Source organism: Salmo salar, chromosome 09, assembly GCF_965601325.2.
Source record: "Salmo salar chromosome 09, fSalSal1, whole genome shotgun sequence".
Lineage (NCBI taxonomy): Eukaryota > Metazoa > Chordata > Actinopteri > Salmoniformes > Salmonidae > Salmo > Salmo salar.
In genome coordinates, this window is record NC_138299.1 from 75472775 (window position 1) to 75496284 (window position 23510).

Sequence of the window (23510 nt, forward strand, 5' to 3'; positions counted from 1 at the left end):
TAACCTCTATGGGCTAGGTGGGACGCTAGCGTCCCCCCCGTGGTGCACTCCATCAACAGCAGGTGCATTTCAAGAGCGGCAAATTTGAAACCAAATAAATGTCAAAATTCTAATTTTTCAAACATACAACTATCTTACACCCTTTGAAAGATAAACATCTCCTTAATCTAACCACGTAGTCCGATTTCAAAAAGGTTTTACGGCGAAAGCATAAAGTTAGATTATGTTAGGAGAGTACATTGACAATAGCTGTGTGTAATGTTTTGTCAATTCAAAGACAGGGTCACCAAAACCATAAAACCAGCTAAAATGATGCACTAACCTTTTACAATCTCCATCAGATGACACTCCTAGGACATTATGTTAGACAATGCATGCATTTTTAGTTCTATCAAGTTCATATTTATATCCAAAAACAGCGTTTTACTATGGCATTGATGTTGAGGAAATCGTTTCCCTCCAATAACCGGCAGTCAAGTCAGCACCACAAATTAAATAATTAAAATGAGAAAACATTGGTAAAATATGATATTGTCATTTAAAGAATTATAGATTTACATCTCTTGAACGCAATCAACTTGCCAGATTTAAAAATAACCTTACTGGGAAATCACACTTTTCAATAATCTGAGCACTGCGCCCAGAAAAATACGCGTTGCGATACAGACTAGCCGCCATGTTGGGGAGATCTAAAATCGAAAATACTATGTAAATAATCCATTACCTTTGATTCTCTTCATCAGATGTCACTTCCAGGTATCACAGGTCCATAACGAATGTAGTTTTGTTCAAAAAAGCTCATCATTTATGTCCAAAAATCTCCGTCTTGTTAGCACATGATCTAAGCCCGCCGGACTTCACTTCATGAACGAGGGGAAAAAATATATTTACGTTCGTTCAAACATGTCAAACGTTGTATAGCATAAATCATTAGGGCCTTTTTTAACCAGAACATGAATAATATTCAAGGTGGACGAATGCATTCTCTTTTATAACGTATTGGAACGAGGGTACCCAACATGAACTCGCGCGCCAGAGTCTAATCGGCCATCACCGTTCCATGGCTCTTGTTCGGTCAGATCTCACAGTAAAAGACTCAAAACACTTTGTAAAGGCTGGTGACATCTAGTGGAAGCAATAGGAAGTGCCAAAACATTAATCAACCCCTGTGTGTTTCAATGGCATAGGCTTAAAGGTAATTCAACACATCAGGTATCCACTTCCTGTCAGAAAATGTCTCAGGGTTTTGCCTGCCAAATGAGTTCTGTTATACTCACAGACACCATTCAAACAGTTTTAGAAACTTTAGGGTGTTTTCTATCCATATATAATAAGTATATGCATATTCTAGTTACTGGGTAGGATTAGTAACCAGATTAAATCGGGTACGTTTTTTTATCCAGCCGTGAAAATACTGCCCCCTAGCCCCAACAGGTTAAACAATTTAAAGGCAATGCTACCAAATACTAATTGAGTGTATGTAAACTTCTGACCTACTGGGAATGTGATGAAAGAAATAAAGCTGAAATAAATCATTCTCTCTACTATTATTCTGACATTTCACATTCTTAAAATAAAGTGGTGATCCTAACTGACCTAAGACAGGGAATTTTTACTTGGATTAAATGTCAGGAATTGTCACAAAATCACACAAACATACATCACTATCGAGTATAACGTTGACTGCCTTATCGATTGCTGCCTCCCTTCTTAGCATGTTAGCATAGCTCCTTCTCAGAGCTTCATTGGGCCCCCATGCTCTGACAGATGGGAGGTTAAAGGCTTCTTAAATGTCTATATCAATCTGCAGGGTTGTCACGGTGACAAAGACGGAAACAGAACACCATTAGCTGTCAGGACGCGTCAAGGAGGATCATCAGAACAACATCCCAGAAGAGGATGGATGGCCCTCACTGTCACTATCTCTATGGACATTAGGGAGAGATCAGCCTCTAATGGCATTGCTGTAAATATCGAAAATGGTTTTGTAGTTTTAACTTCAATAATCACTAATATGCTTGTATTAAGTTAACCTGCTCAGATGACTTCTGAGGAAATTATGAAGTCTAGAATTGCAACATCCTTTATTACAGTGAATCTGATAACACTGACTGCATTGTTATATTTGTATTAATACGATCTGTTGAATACTAATATGGTTCTGACCCGGTCAGGGTATTGTCCTTTCATCGCCACACAACAAGCATTGTAGTCCATTCCCCTGGGATAGGAGACGTTTTGTTTTTGTTCTCTTTTCACACCAGCACTCCTTTTTGACACAGAGACTCCTCGCTCTTCTCTCCCGCTGCACTGCAGCCCTTTTCAAACTGGGAAGCTCCAGGTCAGTTTCCCTTGCCAAGTTTTACGGCCTGCCATGTTGACTATTCTGCTCAGCTATTTAAAAAATGTTGAATATCAACAATGGCTTTCACTGGTGCATTGTCAACTTTTGTATGAAGCAATCTTGGCTGAATGAGATGGGTCCCAGAGCAGGGAGGGCTCGGCTGTAGCGTGCACAGAGACACCACAGGCGCCTGCCTGGTTCTCCCTCTCTTGCTCTGCTGCAGGTGGGATCGAGGAGGCAGGAGCAGCCGCCCCTCTAGTCCCTGTCTCAGCCCAGCCGGTTGTGTCTGCATGGGGCTGGGCATTCCACCCACTCGTCAGTCCTCGCCGCGAGCCAATCCTCATCCCAAGGCCCCATCCCACCGGACCTGTCGTCTGGGAGCCACTGAACGTGTGACACCTCACACAGGGATCGGAGAGCAGGAGCCCCGGAGGCCAGTCAGAGCTGGGTGAGTGTCTGAGGGTGAGATGGTGGTGGTTGGGGAAATTTGAGGGAGGGTGGTGTAGAGAGAGATGGTATATGTCGTATGGTATGTTCTGTTCTCTGAGTTTTGTTCTCTGTAGCTCTATGCAGCTCCAAGATAGCAGAAAATCTAACGGCAATAAGTTTGCGGTCCATCTGAGTCACAGTTGTTGGGTAAGAATGCATTCATTGTAAGATAAATCATGGAAACATTTTCAAGTCCAGTCTGGCAAAAATATCAAATGACTACAGATGATACAGATATCGAATTTTCTGTAAAGGTATCACATATTGGTCCGGATGCTATGATTGTATATTGTGTGTCTATTGAGCGGCAAGTTAGTAAAAATGATCAGGCAAAGATTCAAGACACAAGGTGGACAGGGCCAACAGAAGAGATAATGTGATTAAAGTGACTTTCAAAGCAGGTATGTCGCTTTAGATCAGAGCTCAAACTCAAACTGGCAATTTGGTGGTTTTCAAAATAAATGTGAAGGTTTGACAGACCCAATACAGCTTGTTGACTGTAATGTACTGACATGTTAACCTAGTGTACAGGGATGTAATAGGTATCACTTGTCAAGGATTCTAAATCAAACTTTAAAGACAACGCTCGTAACAGTTTATGTAATGCATGGCCCGATTCACTACTCCCTTCATATGCTTGAATGCCTCCACGTGTTTACGCGGCTGATCATGTGTTTGTACAATCCGTGTTTGCGTGAGTGAGTGAGTGAGTGAGTGAGTGAGTGAGTGAGTGAGTGAGTGAGTGAGTGAGTGAGTGAGTGAGTGAGTGAGTGAGTGAGTGAGTGAGTGAGTGAGTGAGTGAGTGAGTGAGTGAGTGAGTGAGTGAGTGAGTGAGTGAGTGAGTGAGTGAGTGAGTGAGTGAGTGAAAGACAAGAGGAAAAGATCAATGAGAGTGAGAGAGCTCCAGTTGGAGGTAGCTTAGTGCCACTGTGTTACTGTCAGTGAGGAGTGCAGTGAGTCTGTGAGACATCTCATCTCCTTTCCTCTCAGCAGCAGCTTGTATCTTCCATTGACACGTCAGTCTCCGGGGCATTGAGCTGTCCTCTTCAGCTGCACTGATCTCACCCCTGTTGTGGGACTGTGTTTGTCTGTGGGCATTACGATTCAACTCAGTACCGTCATATGCACAAAATAAACTATATATTCAAAATATATACAGTACCAGTCAAAAGTTTGGACACCTACTCATTCAAGGGTTTTTCTTTGTTTTACTAGTTTCTAATTCGTAGAATAATACAAAGATGTCATCAAGACAAAGGGTGGCTACTTTGAAGAATCTCAAATCTCAAATATATTTAGATTTGTTTACACTTTTTTGGTTACTACATTATTCCATAGGTGTTATTTCATAGTTTTGATGTCTTCACTATTATTCTACAATGTAGAAAATAGTAAAAATAAACAAAACCCCAAACTTTTGACTGATACTGTATGTGGACATCCCTTCCAATTACTGGATTTGGCTTTTTCAACAACACCCATTTCTGACAGGTGTATCAGATCGAGCAAACAGCCGTGCGATCTCCATAGACAAACACTGGCAGTAGAATGGCCTTACTGAAAAGCTCAGTGACTTTCAATGTGGCACTGTCATAGAATGCTACATTTCAAGTCAGTTCGTCAAATTTCTTTCCTGCTATAGCTGCCCCAGTCAACTGTAAGTGCTGTTATTGTGAAGTGGAAACGTCTTGGAACAACAACGGTTCAGTCGCAAAGTGTTAGGCCACACAAACTCACAGAACAGGACTGCCGAGTGCTGAAGCGCATAGCGCGTAGAAATGATCTGTCCTCAGTTGCAACTCTCACTACTGAGTTCCAAACTACCTCTGGAAGCAATGTCAACACAAGAACTGTTTGTTGGGAGCTTTATGAAATGGGTTTCGATGGCCGAGCAGCCGCACACAAGCCTAAGATCACCATGCGCAATGTAAAGCATCGGCTGGAGTGGTGTAAAGCTCACCGCCATTGGACTCTGCAGCAGTGAAAATGCGTTCTCTGGAGTGATGAATCACCCTTTACGATCTAAAACGAAATACAATTGTATTGGTCACATAACATACAGTTGAAGTCTGAAGTTTACATACGCCTTAGCCAAATACCTTTAAACTCCATTTTTCACAATTCCTGACATTTAACCCGAGTAAAAATTCCATGTCTTAGGTCAGTTAGGATCACCACTTTATTTTAAGAATGTGAAATGTCAGAATAATAGTAGAGAGAATGATTTAGTTCAGCTTTTATTTATTTCATCACATTCCCAGTGGGTCAGAAGTTTACATACACTCAATTAGTATTTGGTAGAATTGCCTTTAAATTGTTTAACTTGGCTCAAACGTTGCAGCTAGACTTCCACAAGCTTCCCACAATAAGTTGGGTGAATTTTGGCCAATTCCTCCTGACAGAGCTGGTGTAACTGAGTCAGGTTTGTAGGCCTCTGGAAGTACTTTGGAAGTATGCTTGGGTCATTGTCCATTTGGAAGACCCATTTGCGACCAAGCTTTAACTTCCTGACTGATGTCTTGAGATGTTGCTTCAATATATCCACATAATTTCCCATCCACATAATTTTCCATCCTCATGATGCCATCTATTTTGTGAAATGCACCAGTCCCTCCTGCAGCAAAGCACCCCCACAACATGATGCTGCCACCCCCGTGCTTCACGGTTGGAGTGGTGTTCTTCAGCTTGCAAGCCTCCCCTTTTTTCCTCCAAACATAACAATGGTCATTATGGCCAAACAGTTCTATTTTTTTCATCAGACCAGAGGACATTTCTCCAAGAAGTACGATCCTTGTCCCCATGTGCAGTTGCAAACCGTAGTCTGCAGTTTTTATGGCAGTTTTGGAGCAGTGGCTTCTTCCTTGCGGAGCGGCCTTTCAGGTTATGTCAATATAGACCTCGTTTTACTGTGGATATAGATACTTTTGTACATTTTTCCTCCAGCATCTTCACAAGGTCCTTTGCTGTTGTTCTGGGATTGATTTGCACCAAAGTACATTCATCTCTAGGAGACAGAAAGTGTCTCCTTCCTTAGCAGTATGACAGCTGTGTGGTCCCATGGTGTTTATACTTGCATTTGTACAGATGAACATGGTACCTTCAGGCATTTGGAAATTGCACCCAAGGATGAACCAGAGTTGTGGAGGTCTACAATTTATTTTCTGAGGTCTTGGCTGATTTCTTTTGATTTGACATTTTTTACATTTTTTGTCATTTAGCAGATGCTCTTATCCAGAGCGACTTACAGTAGTGAATGCATACATTTCATTTCATGTATTTTTTATTTTTTTTGTGTACTGGCCCCCCGTGGGAAACGAACCCACAACCATGGCGTTGCACACACCATGCTCTACCAACTGAGCCACAGGGAAGGCCCTTAGACAACCTGGTGATCCCGGGCTCCCCCAGGATCACCATATCGATACCGAACTTAGCATGGACACCCGTTCGACATAGCGTGCTGCAGCCCAGAGCTCCTCAGCTCACTCGATCCGCCAACCTCAGCCTACCAGTGACTTGGATTACAGGCACATGCCACCGCGCCCATGATGTCAAGCAAAGAGGCACTGAGTTTGAAGGTAGGCCTTGAAATACATCCACAGGTACACCTCCAATTGACTCAAATGATGTCAATTCGCCTATCAGAGCTTCTAAAGCCATGACATAATTTTCTGGAATTTTCCAAGCTGTTTAAAGGCACAGTCAACTTAGTGTATGTAAACTTCTGACTCACTGGAATTGTGATACAGTGAGTTATCAGTGAAATAATCTGTCTGTAAACAATTGTTGGAAAAATTACTTGTGTCATGCACAATGTAGATGTCCTAACCAACTTGCCAAAACTGTAGTTTGTTAACAAGAGGTTTGTGGCGCGGTTGAAAAACAAGTTTTAATGACTCCAACCTAAGTGTTTGTGAACTTCCGACTTCAACTGTATTTAGTAGATGTTATTGCTGGTGTAGCGAAATCCTTGTGTTCCTAGCTCCAACAGTGCAGTAGTGTCTGCCAATTCACAACAATGCAGACAAATCTAAAAGTAAAATGAATATATAAATATTACGACGAGCAATGTCAGAGTTGCATTGACTAAAATACAGTAGAATACAGTATATACATATGAAATGAGTAAAACAGTATGTTAACATTATTAAAGTGACTAGTGTTCCATTATTAAAGTGACCAGTTATTCCATGTCTATGTACATAGGGCAGCAGCCTTTAAGGTGCAGGGTTGAGTAACCGGGTGGTAGCTGGCTAGTGATGGTTATTTAACAGTCTGATGGCCTTGAGATAGAAGCTGTCTATCGGTCCCAGCTTAGATGCACCAGTACTGACCTAGCCTTCTGGATGATAGCAGGGTGAACAGGCCTTGGCTCAGATGGTTGATGTCCTTGATGATCTTTTTGGCCTTCCTTTGACATTGGGTGCTGTAGGTGTCCTGGAGGGCAGGCAGAGTGCCCCCTATGATGCCTTGGGCAGACCGCACCACCCTCTGGAGAGCCCTGCGGTTTCACGAGGTTCAGTTGCCATACCAGGCGGTGATACAGCCCAACTGGATGCTCTCAATTGTGCATCTGTAAATGTTTGTGAGGGTCTTCTTCAGCCTCCTGAGATTGAAGAATCGCTGTTGCGCATTCTTCACCACACTGTGTATGTGGGTGGACCATTTATGATTGTCAGTGATGTGTACACCGAGGAACTTGAAGCTTTTCACCTTCTCCACTGCAGTCTCCAAAAGTCCACAATCAGCTCCTTTATTTTGGATAGGGAGAGATTGAATATGTCCGTAAACACTCCAGCCAACTGGTCTGCACATGCTCTGAGGATGCGGCTAGGGATGCCATCTGGGCCGGCAGCCTTGCGAGTGTTAACACGCTTAAATGTCCTACTCACGTCGGGCACGGGCACGGAGAACGAGATCCCACAGTCCTTGGGAGCGGGCCGCGTAGGTTGCACTGTGTAATCCTCAAAGCGGGTGAAGAAGGTATTTAGCTTGTCGATGAGCAAGATGTCAGTGTCTGCAACATGGCTGGTTTTTCTTTTGTAATCCGTTATTGTCTGCAGACCCTGCCACATACATCTCATGTCTGAGTCATTTTTGCCTGTTTGATTGCCTTACGGTGGGAATAACTACACTGTTTGAATTCAATCATATTAACAATTACCTTGCAGTGGTTAAATGCGGTGGTTCGCACTTTCAGTTTTCAGCGAATGCTGCCATCTATCCACGTTTTTTGGTTTGGGTATACACTTCCTGATGAACTCAGTCACTGTGTCCGTGTATACGTAACATATCCCAGTCCACGTGATCAAAACAATCTTGAAGCATGGATCTGGCAGTCCGACTGACATATCTGGGTTTGCCGGATGGTAGGAGAACACTACCTGCCCCAATGCATAGAGCCAACTGTAAAGTTTGGTGGAATATTGGTCTGGGGCTGTTTTTCATGGTTTGGGCTTGGCCCCTTAGTTCCAGTGAAGGGCAATCTTAACACTACTGCATACAATGACATTCTAGACTTTTCTGTGCTTCCAACTTTGTGGCATCAGTTTGGGGAAGGCCCTTTTCTGTTTACGCATGACAATGCCCCCGTGCACAAAGCGAGGTCCATACAGAAATAGTTTGTTGAGATCGGTCTGGAAGAACTTGACTGGCCTGCACAGAGCCCTGACCTCAACCACATCGAACACCTTTGGGATTAATTGGAACGCCGACTGCGAGCCAGGCCTAATTGCCCAACATCAGTTCCCAACCTCACTAATGCTCTTGTGGCTGAATGTAAGAAAGTCCCTGCAGCAATGTTCCAACATCTAGTGGAAAGCCTTCCCAGAAGAGTGGAGGCTGTAATAGCTGCAAAGGGGGGACCAACTCCATATTAATGGCCATGACTTTGGAATGAGATGTTCGACGAGCAGGTCTACCTTTGGTCATATAGTGTATGTGTCCTTCTGACTGAGATCCTCTTCATTCAATCCCCTGTACAAGTGAAAGACACTGGCTCTGAATGTAGTGTCACAAAGCACACCATGACAAACCATTAGGATTATAGCACCCAGTACTGGACCATAGATACGTTAGTTAGTCTATTCCTAGATATTGATAGTACTCCTAAAAGCCTGTTTCCCCCATTCAATGTTCTCTGTCAGTAATATACAGAACCTAATGTCCCGTAAGTGTGATTTGATCCTGTCTGTTTCAGTGGAGGCTGCTGAGGGGACAGCTCGTAAAAATATCTGGAACGGAGCAAATGGAATGGGACCAAACCCATAGAAACCATGTTTGATATATTTTATGCCATTCCAACGATTCCACTCCAGCCATTACCACGAGCCTGTCCTCTCCAGTGAAGGTGCCACCAGCCTCCTGTGGTGGCACCTTATTTTCCAGAATGGTGTCAGTCCTGATGTAATGGTCATGTGGTGGGAAGTGTGTTTTTGAGGGGGTATCTGTATTTTCTAATGTTCCGTGTTAAACCCCCCAAAAAAATATTTGTCCTCATTCCAGACTTTCCTTACTGCTTATGTAGACCACGCCCATGTTCAATTGATTTTCATACATTTGGTTACGTTACAGGCTTGTTCTAAAATGGATCAAATTCATTGTTTTCCTAATCAATCTACATACAATACCCCATAATGACAAAGCAAAAACAGGTTTTTAGACATTTTTGGCAATGTATTAAAAATTTAAAACAGAAATACCTTATTAACATAAGTATTCAGACCCCTTGCTATGAGACTCGAAATTGAGCTCAGGTGCATCCTGTTTCCATTGATCATCTTTGATGTTTATACAACTTGATTGGAGTCCACCTGTGGTAAATTCAATTGATTGGATATGATTTGGAATGGCACACACCTGTCTATGTAAGGTCCCACAGTTGACATTGCATGTCAGAGCAAAAACCAAGCCTTGAGGTCGAAGGAATTGTCAGAGAGCTCCGAGACAGGATTGTGTCGAGGCACAGATCTGGGGAAGGGAACTAAAACATTTCTGCAGCATTGAAGGTCCCCAAGAACACAGTGGCCTCCATCATTCTTAAATGGAAGAAGTTTGTAACCACGGAGATTCTTCTTAGAGCTGGCCGCCCTGCAAAAGTGAGTAATTGGGGGAGAAGGGCCTTGGTCAGGGAGATGACAAGGAACCCGCTGGTCACTCTGACAGAGCTCCAGAATTCCTAGGTGGTGATGGTAGAAGGACAATCATCTTTGCAACACTCCACCAATCAGGCCTTTATGGTAGAGTGGCCAGACAGAAGCCACTCCTCAGTAAAAGGCACATGACAGCCCGCTTGGAAATTGCCAAAAGGCACCTAAAGACTCTCAGATTATGAGAAACATAATTCTCTGGTCTGATGAAACCAAGATTGAACTCTTTGGCCTGAATGCCAAGCGTCACTTCTGGTGGAAACCTGGCACCATCCGTACGGTGAAGCATGGTGGTGGCAGCATCATGCTGTGGGGATGTTTTTCAGCGGCAGGGACTGGGAGACTAGTCATGATCAAGAGAGACCCTTGATGAAAACCTGCTCCAGAGTGCTCAGGACCTCAGACACAGCCAAGACAATGCAGGAATGGCTTCAGGACAAGTCTCTGAATGTTCTTGAGTGACCCATCCAGAGCCCTGACTTGAACCCGATCGAACATCTCTGGAGAGACCTGAAAATGGCTGTGTAGGACACTCCCCATCCAACCTGACAGAGTTTGAGAGGATCTGCAGAGAAGAATGGGGAAACTCCCCAAATAGACTTGAGGATGTTATCCCTGCCAATGGTGCTTCAACAAAGTAAGGAGTAAAGGTTCTGAATACTTATGTAAATGTGTTTTTCTATTTTTCATAAATTTGCCCAAATTTCTAAAACCTGTTTTTGCTTGTCATTATGGGGTATTCTGTGTAGATTGATGAAAAACTATTTAATCCATTTTAGAATAAGGCTGTAACGTAACAACATTTTGAAAAAGTAAAGGGGTCTGAATGTTTATAGACCCTGGTAAGGCAGTGAGTGAGTTGATGTCTTGCTACCTCTGGAGCACTAGCGGTTCTGGGGGGGGGGGTGCCCCTGTGACAACAATTTTGGACCCCCTTCTAGCACCCCTAAATGTGGAGTATGAAATAATTTTTACATAACTAATTTTTGCTATCATTCTTTTTTTACATCCGTTATTAGACAGTGGCAACGATGATGATTATGAACATGGTATTTTGCCTGCTAATGCCTGCAATGCAGTGAAGAAAACGATATGACAACAATAACGTCTAATGTAACTGGCCCCTCTAACAGTACAACTGGCCCCAGCTTGCCCCCCCCCCCCCCCCCCCCCCCCCCCCCCAGTTGAAATGGTCTAGAACCGCCACTGGTCTGGAGATCCAGCCGGCAGCACAGTCCTCTGTCTCACCTCTCAAAGTGAGCTCAGCTCACCCCTCGTTACCTCAGGAAAGGTGCCACCAGCAGCACCCTCCTTTCAGACTCAGGCCATCCATTATCCTGTCAACACTCCTACTTCCCCACCTTAGTTTGGGCTGAATTTAGAACACTGTCTGTAATGAAACCACCAGTAATCGCCCAAACGCATCTCGTCACGCTCAAGGTAATTAATATATTTGGAGGGCGATGGCTAACTCTTAATTAAATTATGCCTCTTTTAATGAGACCGTGACTGAGACTAAATGTATGGCCACTATCTCCATTATCAAGTGCTTGGTGCGCAACAGAGATTTGTCATTTTCCTCCAAATCACTCGCAGATTAGGTTTAATGACGCTCATGATTAATCTATCAATTTATACTTGTTTGTTTCTCTCTTAAACATATAATAAATTACATTTTGTAATTACCTCAGCCAGCTTTGGCTACTGTAAAAGCCTCCATTTCTGCAATTAATGCACAAAGTATTCCTATTATATATACATTTTTAGGGAAAATACAGATAACTTCATGGTATTAATCATATTACAAAATTGGATGTTTTTAATTAATTCAAGATACACTCCGAAAATTAATTGCGCATTCTCACAATACTATCTTAAACTAATGAAGGCTCGACAAAGAGACTGTTTAATTTTTTTTAAAGGGGCCAGATTAGTGGGATCTCAATTATGGCTAAAACAAAAGCCAGTCGCTTGCTAGGGCATGGCGCAAAGAAAGAAAATGACGCTTCAGCACTTTCTCCCAAACAAAAAAAGGAGAACGTTTCTATTGTTTTTGGGGAACTGTAGAACATGGCAATGATTCAAAAGATACATGAGAAATAATGAGCGCTGTAATTAGCCATGCAGTAGGCAATAACAGTCTTTAAAATGATAATGCAGAGTAGACAGAGGTGGTTCATAAAAGGTGATTTACAGGCGACAACATCACTAAACAGGATGGCATCATCAGCCTGCAGACAGACAGTGTATTGTGTTATAACCTCAGCAGCCTGGGGTTGAACAATGGCATTAAGCATACTGTACACTTAGAAGTTAAGGTGTCTTGAAGAACCTTTTGGGTTGTCACACCGGAGGCTCCTTGAGAAAACCCCTCTGAAAATGGTCTTTCAAGAACCCCTTCTGAAAGGGTATTGGACGAACCCCTGTGTAAAGGTTCAAACCAGAATTGAAGCTACAAAACTGTCAGTGTTCAACCTGAACATATACAGCAGAACAGATTAACAGGAATTATATTTATGTTAATATCTATCTTAAAACCACGCCCCTACTAAGCCTCGCCTCCACTCCAGGATTCCTCCAAGGAACCCTTTGCTACATTGAACCATTAAAAGGTTCCTCCAAGAACCTCTAAAAAACAACGAAGTTGCAAATATGAACCATTGACTAGCAATCCACAAGGTTACAGACCACCACATATACAGTGCTACAGTTAATACAGAAAGGAGATGGATGGAGGTGATTGGCCCATAGGGTCAATTGAGATGATAGAGATTACAACACATTTTAATACGAGGGCATTTTCAGTAGAGGAAGTTCTCAGCAACCGAATCTGATCTCACGCAAACATAGAAGTAGTCATGTTACATCCTCATTTTAAAACAATGGATTGTTATAACAGCCAGCTTGATTCAGTGGCTCAGTAGAAAAAAAACATATGACATTTTCTGCTTAATTAAAACTGAATCAAAATTTGCTTTGAATGGTCATAATCTTATAATTCCGGGTATTTTAGTAATTTTTTTTTAATTTAACGCACCATATACCAAATGTGCTGTTATGGATGTTTTTTTAATTGTCCATACTAAAAGTAAGGGATTATTGTTTTAAAATGTGCTCTAGGGAGCAAATTGAAAGCGTATATTCATTTAAAATGCTTCTTTTCTAATGCCCTTTTTATGTGACATACGTTCATTAAGGCTTTGAGGTACATTGGTCAATAACCCTTATATAAAATGCATATTTTACTTAAGGAGTCCTTCAGGCATCACAAAATGATTGCCTACCATTGCCTTGACTAAGTCTATTCAACATATTCACACATTAAGTGTGTGTTATATATTCTAAAAAGACAAGTAAACAACCCATTATGTTTTAGCGTTTGCAATAGTCATTTAAAATAACCTATTCTAGAGAGGAAGCAGGTATTGCTACAGCCTGACTAAATTTAGGCCTGTGCCCAGGAGGTTGGTGGCACCTTAATTGGGGAGGACGGGCTCGTGGTAATGGCTGGAGCAGAATCAGTGGAATGGAATCAAATACATCAAACACATGGTTTGATGCCATTCCCTTATTATGAGCCGTCCTCCCCTAGGCAGCCTCCACTGGGCCTGAGAGTTGTAGCTCAAAAGTGACTGCATCTTGTGTCTGTGAGGTGAGCTGCTGTCTTCTCAGTGAGTGTGTGGATGTGTATCGGTGAGTAGGCGAGTCGGTGGGTGTGCTTGAGAAAAAGTGTTTGTGGTTCCGACCACGAGTACGACACCAAGCAAGAGCAACAAATCCCAAGGTGGCGAGCCTCAGGACACTCTCTTGGCTAAGTGAGATGAAGCAGAGAGAGTGCTGGGTGGTCACGCCTTGTCTGCTGATGACAGTGATGGGTTAAAGAGATTACACCAGGGTCTCTGTGTGTCAGCAGCCGTGGGCCGGCCCTCCTCACACTGAAACACAATGAGCAACGACATGCTTGGGCTGCTGGGGGGGGGGGCTCCGTTTCAGGCATTCCTCACAAACAGCTACAGGGGGAAAATAACATGTTGCATGTTGTCTTTGCTTCTCAGCTCAACTGAGACGCTTATATTCCAGCGGGCCCAACAAGGTGGCCAGTTGGGTGGTGGTGGTGAGTGCGGACGTAATATAGCGTCTCAGAGCTGAGCTGAGCCTCATCGGTACAATGACAACACACCAAATGACTCATCTGAAGCAGTGGCAAGACCTTTTCATTAGCCCTGGTGGACAGATGACACACCACTAAAGCTCGTTGGCAGCCTGTGAAAAAGGGAAATGAGTTCTGTTCTGAATGCTTGTTTTTCTTCTCTTTGAAGGTATGAAGGACAGGCCCTCTGTCTTAATGACTGACTGACTCGCAGACATGGCTTTCAACAACATGGTCGGTCCTAGAGGAGGAAATGATGCTCTAACAGTCACACAACCCAACACACGGTGAGTTGAATAGAGCCCCCTTCTCCTTTCCCCATCTCTCTCGATTCATTAGGCCAGACTACATTGCAATAGCAACGTCGCTCAAGGTTTGCTATGAAGGAACCACGAGTATAAGTGTGGGTGCAGAGACAGTTAGCGGTGAAGGACACATCCACTGCCACTGCTTCATCCTCTGGTTCACAGTCACCCAGCCCTCCTGGGGGAAGTGGGATGCATGAGGATGCATTGAGAGCAGTGAGAGCAGTGATGCTACACAGACAGGCCTGTCTTCCACCATTAGTGTGGAATTACCAAATGTTTAAGAGTTGTTGCATAGTCTGTTCTCTGCCATGTGTTCATAGAGAGAGGGGGGTGCAGAAAATCTCTTGTGTTTTATTTTGAAATCAAATTATTTCGTTTTTCTTTTATGGAGCTCACATATTTCCTAAATATGTATTTACAGATGGCTTACTCTCCTTGTCATCGACTGTTTCTCGAAATGGTGCTAACGTAATGGATAAATGTTAAATGAACCGTGAACAAATGAATCACTGCTAATAGTGCACTGTCCAACTACTTGATGTGCTACAGGGATGTACAAGCTGCTGCATGATGCGAACTAGTGTGATAGATATCGGGAGGATTACGAAACAGTCAGTAATTCGCAAGTGATGATGTTGTTCATCGTTAGCAATAAACCGCAACATTTTAGTATCTTATTGTCTGTAACTGACACTTAACCTTTGGTGTTCCATAGGCTATTACGCAATGCACGTCATGGTCTTAATAACAGTCTATAGACAGCCGATTGAAAATATACTGTACAAAAATATGAATAAGAATAATGAATATAAATTAACATTATTTTATAAATTAATTAACAACAATGTATGCCCTTTTAGTTTTATTCATAGACATAGAACATGTATTTTTTTTATTATATATTCATCATTATTTAACTTTTCAAAATCATTAATTTGGGTGATTCAAAGCTATGGTCATTTTGTCAATGTAATTAGCACATTATGTAATCTCTGGTGAAATGTGATTAGAAGCTAAAATGATTCCACAGTCAGTAATGACCTTGCATTACATACAGACATTAAACACGTTAAAATATATACGCAGCAAGGCATGCGGTTAATAACATTAAATATCTACAGGAGCATGAGTTCGTTCAAATGTTACGACTTTTACAACAAATGAGGGTAGTAACCCCGCTCTACCGCCCTTCCTTGAAGTGGCCCGTGCATATTATTTTACCTGTGGTAAAACGAGGGAAGACGCAACCATTTACACTGACACAATGGGAACAGCAGACCGTGTGTAAATTGCATCTTCATTTGCATTCCTGGTCCAAAAATCATGCAAATCTTAATGAGACAGTCTCTATTGTGGCTGTAATTGAAAAGCCATTCTTTGTTAATTACTGTTTCTCAAAGGCCTTGTCCGCAGTCACTGAGCTGAAACAAAAAAGTTATTGATTCCAGAGGCCGTGGGGTTTAAATGGACATCTAACGCAATGGTTTATAGTCTGTTTGAGGGGATATCCATATTTTCCCAGGCCAAAATGATAGTTTTCCCCCTTGGATTAAATAAAGAACGGTGGGGATCCGTTTCGCATTTCTATCCGCACATGTTTTCTTTTAATGTATGCCAACAAAGCCTATAGCCAGCAACCAAACCGCTGTTATTTATTAATCAGTCTATTGATAAGGCTAGTTAAATACCCCAGATAACTCTCTCTATTCATATTGGGGGATTTAAATCAGTATATAGTCTTTATTCAAATTATAAAACAAATACACTGCCACGTCTAATATATTTCTTTTTAGTGGGGATATTATAGAATATTAAATTTACCATGCGCCTTCCAGCACATTGTCCGTCCTGAATTCAATTTCTCTGACCAAAAGCCCTATTCAGTAAGCTTACATAGGGACATTGTGCAGACTAACTGCATGCCCTTTCAATGGGGGAATTAATGCACCTTGTGTCAATTAGACCGAATTAGAATGAATTTTAAGTCGCCTAAAGCCCTGCGCAAATATCGTTGTTCATTATATACTTTTTAGTAGGCTATATCCTCTTATCATATTGTGCGGATATGCGATAGCGGGCCTTTCTGTAATTTCCATATTGTTTATTTACTGCTCATTAATACGATTCAGATCAGGAGTGAAATAGAGATTATTCAACATGATGGGTCGTAAATGTATTAGTCTTTCATTTGAGGAATACGTTTTTATTCAATCATTTTTATTTTTAAAAAACGGTATACATTGGACTATAAAAGAAAAATGACTTGAAGGGTTACCCAAGCTTGTTCCTGTCAGTGAATGGGAGCTCTTGGCCAATTGTTGCTGAGAGGCCTTCTGAGGGGGCTGATGCAGTTTATCGAAAGAGGTTTTAGTGTGTCTTGGTTTATATTTTATAGGACTTGATTAAAAATATAGTATTTTCATTTGTCACTCAATTGCTGCATCCCTTGGTGTTGCATGACTAGTTAATCCAATTAAAATGAAGGGCTTGTTCAGAAATAAACGAATATCAGATATGGTAACTCAACTGGCATTGTTTGCATGCTGGTTGCACATTACTCTGCATACCTGAACATTCATACATTTGCTTCAAACACTTTCAACAGTGTGTTTCTGCAAGCCGTGACGCTGCAGGCCATGGGGCCCGAGGGGCATGGAGCTCGCGAGGCCGAACACTGGCAGGCTTTGCTGGTGGTCCTCCTCGCCCTCCGCTTTCGTTAATTAGGAAATGAGGTGCACAGAGGCCCTCATTACCGAACCCCGGGTAACATCGAGTTTTCCTTTTCCCGCTGTCTGGTCGATTTCCATAAGAAGATTACAAGCGGATAAGTTTGTGAATCTTCCCAGATAAACAAATAACTGCTTTCTGAATTAGATGGGTTAACCCAAGCACTAATTAGAGGTTAGCGACAAGTCCTGTGCTCTGTTGATGGCGGATCAATCAACAAAGCTTTTCAATTGATTAACGTCTAGGTTAATCAATATGTTGTTCTATGAGCTGGATAGCAAGTGTTGAACTGCGTTTCTATGGTATTGATTTACATTAATACTGTGTATTCAACTAAATTGAATGTAGGCTACTCTTTCTCTGACAGACATGTTTTGAAAGTGAATTCCATTCGTTAGATTTATTAAAGGTCCAATGCAGCCGTTTGTATCTCAATATCAAATCATTTCTGGGTAACAATGAAGTAAGTACCTTACACTGTGATGGTTTTTAATGAAAATTGTGAAAAATAAACTACAATTGCTTCTTAGCAAACAGCAATTTCTCAGTAATTTTGCTAGTACTATCTGGGAGTGGCCTGAGTGGGGAGGGGAAAACTAGCTGTTATTGACAGAGGCTTGGAACTCTCTTTCTTATTGGTCTATTAACTCATCTACCACCTAGGGAAGTCACCAAGCAGGCCAAAACTCCATCCCATCAAAACAGGCTGAAATTTCAGGTGGTCTTTGCAAACAGCTCTTACACTAAAAGGGCATTATCATTATTTTTTTACAATGTCACAGTATTATTCCAACCTCATAGTGTGGAAATACATACAGAACATGGGGAAATCACGTTTTTGACTGCACTTGGCTTTTAAGTCAAATGTAATATCCCCCTATATTTCAACATCATAAGTTTGGGTGTGGCGGCAGGTAGCCTAGTGGTTAGAGCGTTGGACTAGTAACCGAAAGGTTGCGAGGTTGAATCCCGGAGCTGACAAGGTAAAATTATGTCGTTCTGCCCCTGAACAAGGCAGTAACCCCACTGTTCCTAGGCCGTCATTGAAAATAAGAATTTGTTCTTAACTGACTTGCCTAGTTAAATAAAGCTTTTTAAAAAATGTAGGCTTGTTTATTACATCAGATTGTTATGGGTACATGGACTATAGATTATATTATTTAATGTCAAGCCTTGATAATTATTTTGTTGTAAATCCTATGCTATTCTGTTGAAAAGAGGTGACAATAGTCTATTTAAAGTTTTGATATCAAATAATCTCACCTTTCGATTTTGAAATCCAATTCACATGCATAAATATGCTTACCCATGATATCAATACATTAGATGGGTTCCTGAAATAAAACATAGACATTTGGAACTTCTTTAGATTTAATAGTGAGGTCATTAGTGTGCAGAATTCCTTTTCGTTAATATTTCCAATCCTTAATCGCTCCCAGATCTGTGGTGCTCAATATTGAGTGGCGGAGGTATTGATTTGGGACGTTTTTGATGGGCGAAGCACGTGTAGTCATTAGCAGGTGTCAAGTTTTCCCGAGGGCTGGGAGAAAGTCTCACCTCGGTTTCAACAGCTAAACAGGAACCGTGTGTTTCGGGTATTGCGGTGACCATATTAATAACCATTAGCACTGCAGAGTGAAAACGTTTTACGCACAAGAGCTGTCGAATTTCACGACGAAGTAGCGTAAATATATATTAACTTTCTCAGAGCACCAATCAACCCTTGCTTCAAAACAAAGTATTGAGAGGGAGGCTGTAGGCAGTCTTCTCTCCACAAGAGGTCGTTGATGTATCAAGGTTTTATCTTTCGCCGCTGTACCATTCCCAATGTTGGCTGTTTTGAGAATTGGCTACTGAGATTAACCAAAACTAGTCGAGAAATAGAAAGTGAATCCGCACTTGCAAACATCAATGGACATGGTAAACAAAACATTTAATCCAATATTGTGCCAATTACGCACACTTACTGTGCAGTTTATTTTAAATAACCCACATTTAAATTTAAAACATCTTCAGTGTCATGCTGTTTTGATTAATCAGACTTTTTGTCAATATGTTAATTTAATAAATACATTCTAATTCAATTCATGATAAATCCCCATTTGAAAATGACAAGTACACACATTTTCAATATATTAACAAATTGTTTGCTGTCTGACATTGGCTGCAATTGAAATGGTGTTTACAAAAACACTTCTGTATGAAGGAGCACGCTAACCTCAAGTCATATATAGATGCCAATCTACAATTCTAAGCTATTATCTTGATATTTAAGGAGGGGCGAGTATTCATGAATGAATGGAGAGAATAATAGCACTTTTCTGCCTCGATATTTGCCTTGCACTCATAGGTCTATCTATACAGGCATTGGAACCCCGCCTCCAGTCACCACTTGAATGGGATTATTTGATTTCCACCTTTTTCTTTATCAAGACCGTTTAGAAATTATGAAGTTACGTCTGTAATGACATGATTTGCTAGAGTTTTATGCATGGTTTATTTTTTTATGATCAGTCATGTCTATAGCACGTACAAACTCAAACCTATATATTTAACTATTAGGATAATATATTTGATGATCAAGTTGACTTGAATTATCGACGTGATCCGTTCCATCAAACTTATTCGTTTCATTTTAAAACCCTAAAACCCTAAATAGGCTATGATTCAGTTTGTTTCATTAAGATTTCAGCCATTTTCTAAAATGTTTCTTGCATGTGAAGTAACTTACATTTTAACGTCTCAATATACATATATACATGTATAGTTTGTTTGAATTACTTCAGATTAACTATAATTAAGCAATAAGGCCAGAGGAGGTGTTGTATATGGCCAATATACCACGGCTACGGGCTGTTCTTAGGCATGACGCAACAAACCCAGAGGTGTCTTATTGCTATTATAAACTGGTTACCAACATAATTAGACAATAAAATAAATGTTTTGTCATACCCATGGTATACGGTATGATATACCACGGCTGTCAGCCAATCAGCATTCAGGGCTCGAACCACCTAGTTTTTAAATCTAATTTAACTGTTTTATAAGGTGTTCTTTATGTATCAAGTTGAATCTATCCCTTTCCTTCTACAACTCCAACCCCAAACAGAGCACTGTCCAACTCAATTCGGTAGACGAAGCCGTGCTGTGATTGGTCGGGAGCAACGCATTGTTTCGCTGTCAATCCAAATCACATGACCCGGGAACTAATAACAGCTGAGGTTGGCAGACAAGTTTGCAGAGTTCTGTTTCAGAGCGAACTGATGAGCACTGAGAAATTGGAAGCACCTGAAAAACTAACATTGCCTGAGCGTCTTTTGACAACTTTTTTTTTTCCTCACATGAGACTGGTCAGTACTATTTCTATCTCTCTTGTCTTTGACGGTATTTTGTTCAACTTTATCCACACCTGAGAGTGAACATTTCAAAGCCGTTTGAATGTATAACATGATGGAAACCGAGATCAAGAGCCCACTCCCGCAGTCCAATTCGGGCTCAGCGGCGGGCAACAAGAACAACAGTGCCAACGACCAGGACCGGGTGAAGCGGCCTATGAATGCTTTCATGGTGTGGTCTCGTGGACAGCGGAGAAAGATGGCACAAGAGAACCCTAAAATGCACAACTCTGAGATTAGCAAGCGGCTCGGTGCAGACTGGAAACTTTTGACCGACGCGGAGAAGAGACCCTTCATCGACGAGGCCAAGCGTCTGCGCGCCATGCACATGAAGGAGCATCCGGATTACAAATACCGTCCCCGCAGGAAGACCAAGACCCTGCTCAAGAAAGACAAGTATTCTTTGCCTGGAGGACTTCTGGCGCCAGGTGCCAATGCTGTCAACAACGGCGTCTCGGTGGGACAGCGGATGGACAGTTATGCTCACATGAATGGCTGGACAAACAGTGCGTACTCCCTCATGCAGGACCAGTTGGCCTACCCTCAGCATCACAGCATCAACAGCCCTCAGATTCAGCAGATGCACCGGTATGAGATGGCAGGGCTTCAGTACCCCATGATGTCCTCGGCGCAGACCTACATGAACGCAACATCCACGTACAGCATGTCCCCCGCATACACACAGCAAACCTCCAGTGCCATGGGCTTGGGTTCCATGGCCTCCGTGTGCAAGACCGAGCCGAGCTCACCACCTCCGGCGATTACTTCTCACTCCCAGAGAGCGTGTTTGGGGGACCTGAGGGATATGATCAGCATGTACCTGCCTCCCGGTGGCGACAGCGCGGATCACGCGTCCCTGCAGACCAGTCGGTTACACAGTGTACATCCGCACTATCAGACCGCGGGGACTGGCGTGAACGGAACGCTACCCCTAACCCACATTTGAAACAAATGACTATAAACTTAAGTACTTCGTATACTTGAACATTTTGATTGCTAAAATAATCGCCGTTCAGTAGTTAAAAAAAGAATAAAAAAAATAATACATTTTATTTTTTATCTCAATGAGTTGTCCATTTTAAAGCATTTTAAAACTACATATCCTGGACTGAAACTGACTGTTCAGTCCACCAGAGTAAATTGCATTGCAAATAGGCTTTTATCATGATTTATAAGCAATCAACTTCTGTAGAAGAATTGGACTTCTATATTTTAATAATGCCATCATATTTTCTCTGAAAAAGGCATCTGGCCTCGTGAAGAGGCGTTGTATTTCAGAAAAGCTGGATTGAGTTGGTTCATACGTGTTTACAATTAATTTGTAGAATGTCAGTGTCGGCTGTGTCCAAATCTTTGTAGTCTTTTTCTTCATGACCTAGGTTTTAATGAAATGTAAGACTGCGGGTCGCAAGTGCAAGTTTTTATTTATAGTAATTTTTTTAAATGTTATAATGTTCCATTTGACATTTTTCTGTGGTTTTTAGTCAGCTTAACCCATATCATGGGCCAAGAGGAGGTTTTATTTAAAACTGACGTTTCTACTTATTTTAAGACCATCCTCTATTCTTAAATGATGAATAAATTTGTACGAAACAAGATTACTGAGTCATGTGTGTTTTGGTGATTGTGTGGGGTATGAGCCACCTGATGAGTACTTATCGATGGGGGATGTGACGTGAGTTTGATGGGTGAAATCTGTCAGGTATCATAGGCCATAGGAAATGCCGCTTCACAGAATGAAATGAGTGTAACGTTGAAAAGCAAAGTGATTTATCTTAGGCGATGGGTCTAACGAAGTGTGACTAACGAGAACTCAAAACATGACGGATGAACACGGTCTTGTATAACTAAAGTTTTCATCACCTCTTCCACCTAAAATAGGCCCACCTAAAATAGGCCTACTGCAAACACTAATTTTAGTAAATAAAAATATGCGTTCATTTAGACTTAAGTGTTGCATAGCCCAATATTGTTTTGGATAATTCTGTTTACTTTAATGATCAGCATAATCTCTTCCAAGTATCGAAATATGGGCTTCTTTTCTCCTAACTTTGGTTGCGGTGAACAATTTTTTTTCCGATGACTATTTAGGCTTAACTAAATACACGGGTATCTGACTGGTTACTCACTTATGCAATTTTGTTGTGCATAGCTGGGACATGGAGAAATACGGCAGCACCTATATGTTAATGTCAAAGACAATGGGCCTATAAAAAGTGTAGGTCTGACATTTTCATTTTATTGCTGACTTTTATATAATTTTTTTCTGAAAAGCTAAATTGTTAAATTTACTCATCTGAATTTAACTTACTGATTTGCTTGTAGGCCCATTGGGCTGCTTTAACCAATAGCATAACTTTCGTTTCTTTCCAAACCATGACAACTTAGGCTACTCAATATAGAGCATTTCGAAAAGGAATGTTTGTCGATTGGGTATATTTACTGTAGTCTATGGTTGATTCTATGGAATGTGTTCTCTGAATGGTTCTGCCATAAGTTATGGTGAACTATGAAGGCTGCGTTGACTCAATCTAATCGTTTATAACGCTCCTTTTCAGTGTGGATGGAGTTCAGCAAAGTCTTTCCAATATTGACTTTGGATCCTTTATACATAGTCATATCAGATGGCAAAGTGAATATAGGGAGGCCTACCTGTAAATCCACTCCTTTATTGTGCACAGTTTATCGCCAACATGTTCAATGGGGTGAATAATGAGTGTGAAGACGCATATTTGGTTTATTTTATTAGGATCCCCATTAGCCGAAGTCAATAGCGTCAGCTAGTCTTCCAGATGTCCAGTCTTACACAAGCAAAAATACTTTACAATTTACATACATTAAAACAGTGTGTATGATTCTATCCGTTATACATACACACAAAAAATAGGTCACATGGGGAGAAGCGTTTTGCAGTGAGGTGTTACTTTATTTGTTTTTGAAACCAGGTTC

General features: G+C 41.5%; 1 protein-coding gene and 1 long non-coding RNA gene across 2 annotated transcripts in view; both read left to right on the forward strand.

Moving 5' to 3' along the window:
* The first annotated feature begins 2481 nt into the window (after positions 1–2481).
* The window catches only part of LOC123744641 (uncharacterized), a 68317-nt gene continuing 47288 nt past the window's right edge, over positions 2482–23510 (forward strand). The window contains exons 1-2 of the long non-coding RNA XR_006771046.2: positions 2482–2792; positions 14301–14418. This is a non-coding gene — a long non-coding RNA (uncharacterized LOC123744641). The remainder of the gene's footprint in view (positions 2793–14300; positions 14419–23510) is intronic.
* Positions 20386–22159, forward strand: LOC106611736 (transcription factor Sox-3). Its single transcript, XM_014212260.3, has one exon. It carries the CDS (start codon positions 20605–20607, stop codon positions 21505–21507), a length of 903 nt encoding a protein of 300 aa, XP_014067735.2. The 5' UTR covers positions 20386–20604; the 3' UTR covers positions 21508–22159.

Bases quoted from the DNA above. Each gene is read 5' to 3' on its own strand.
- LOC106611736 (XM_014212260.3), top strand. From the start codon at position 20,605: ATGTATAACATGATGGAAACCGAGATCAAGAGCCCACTCCCGCAGTCC.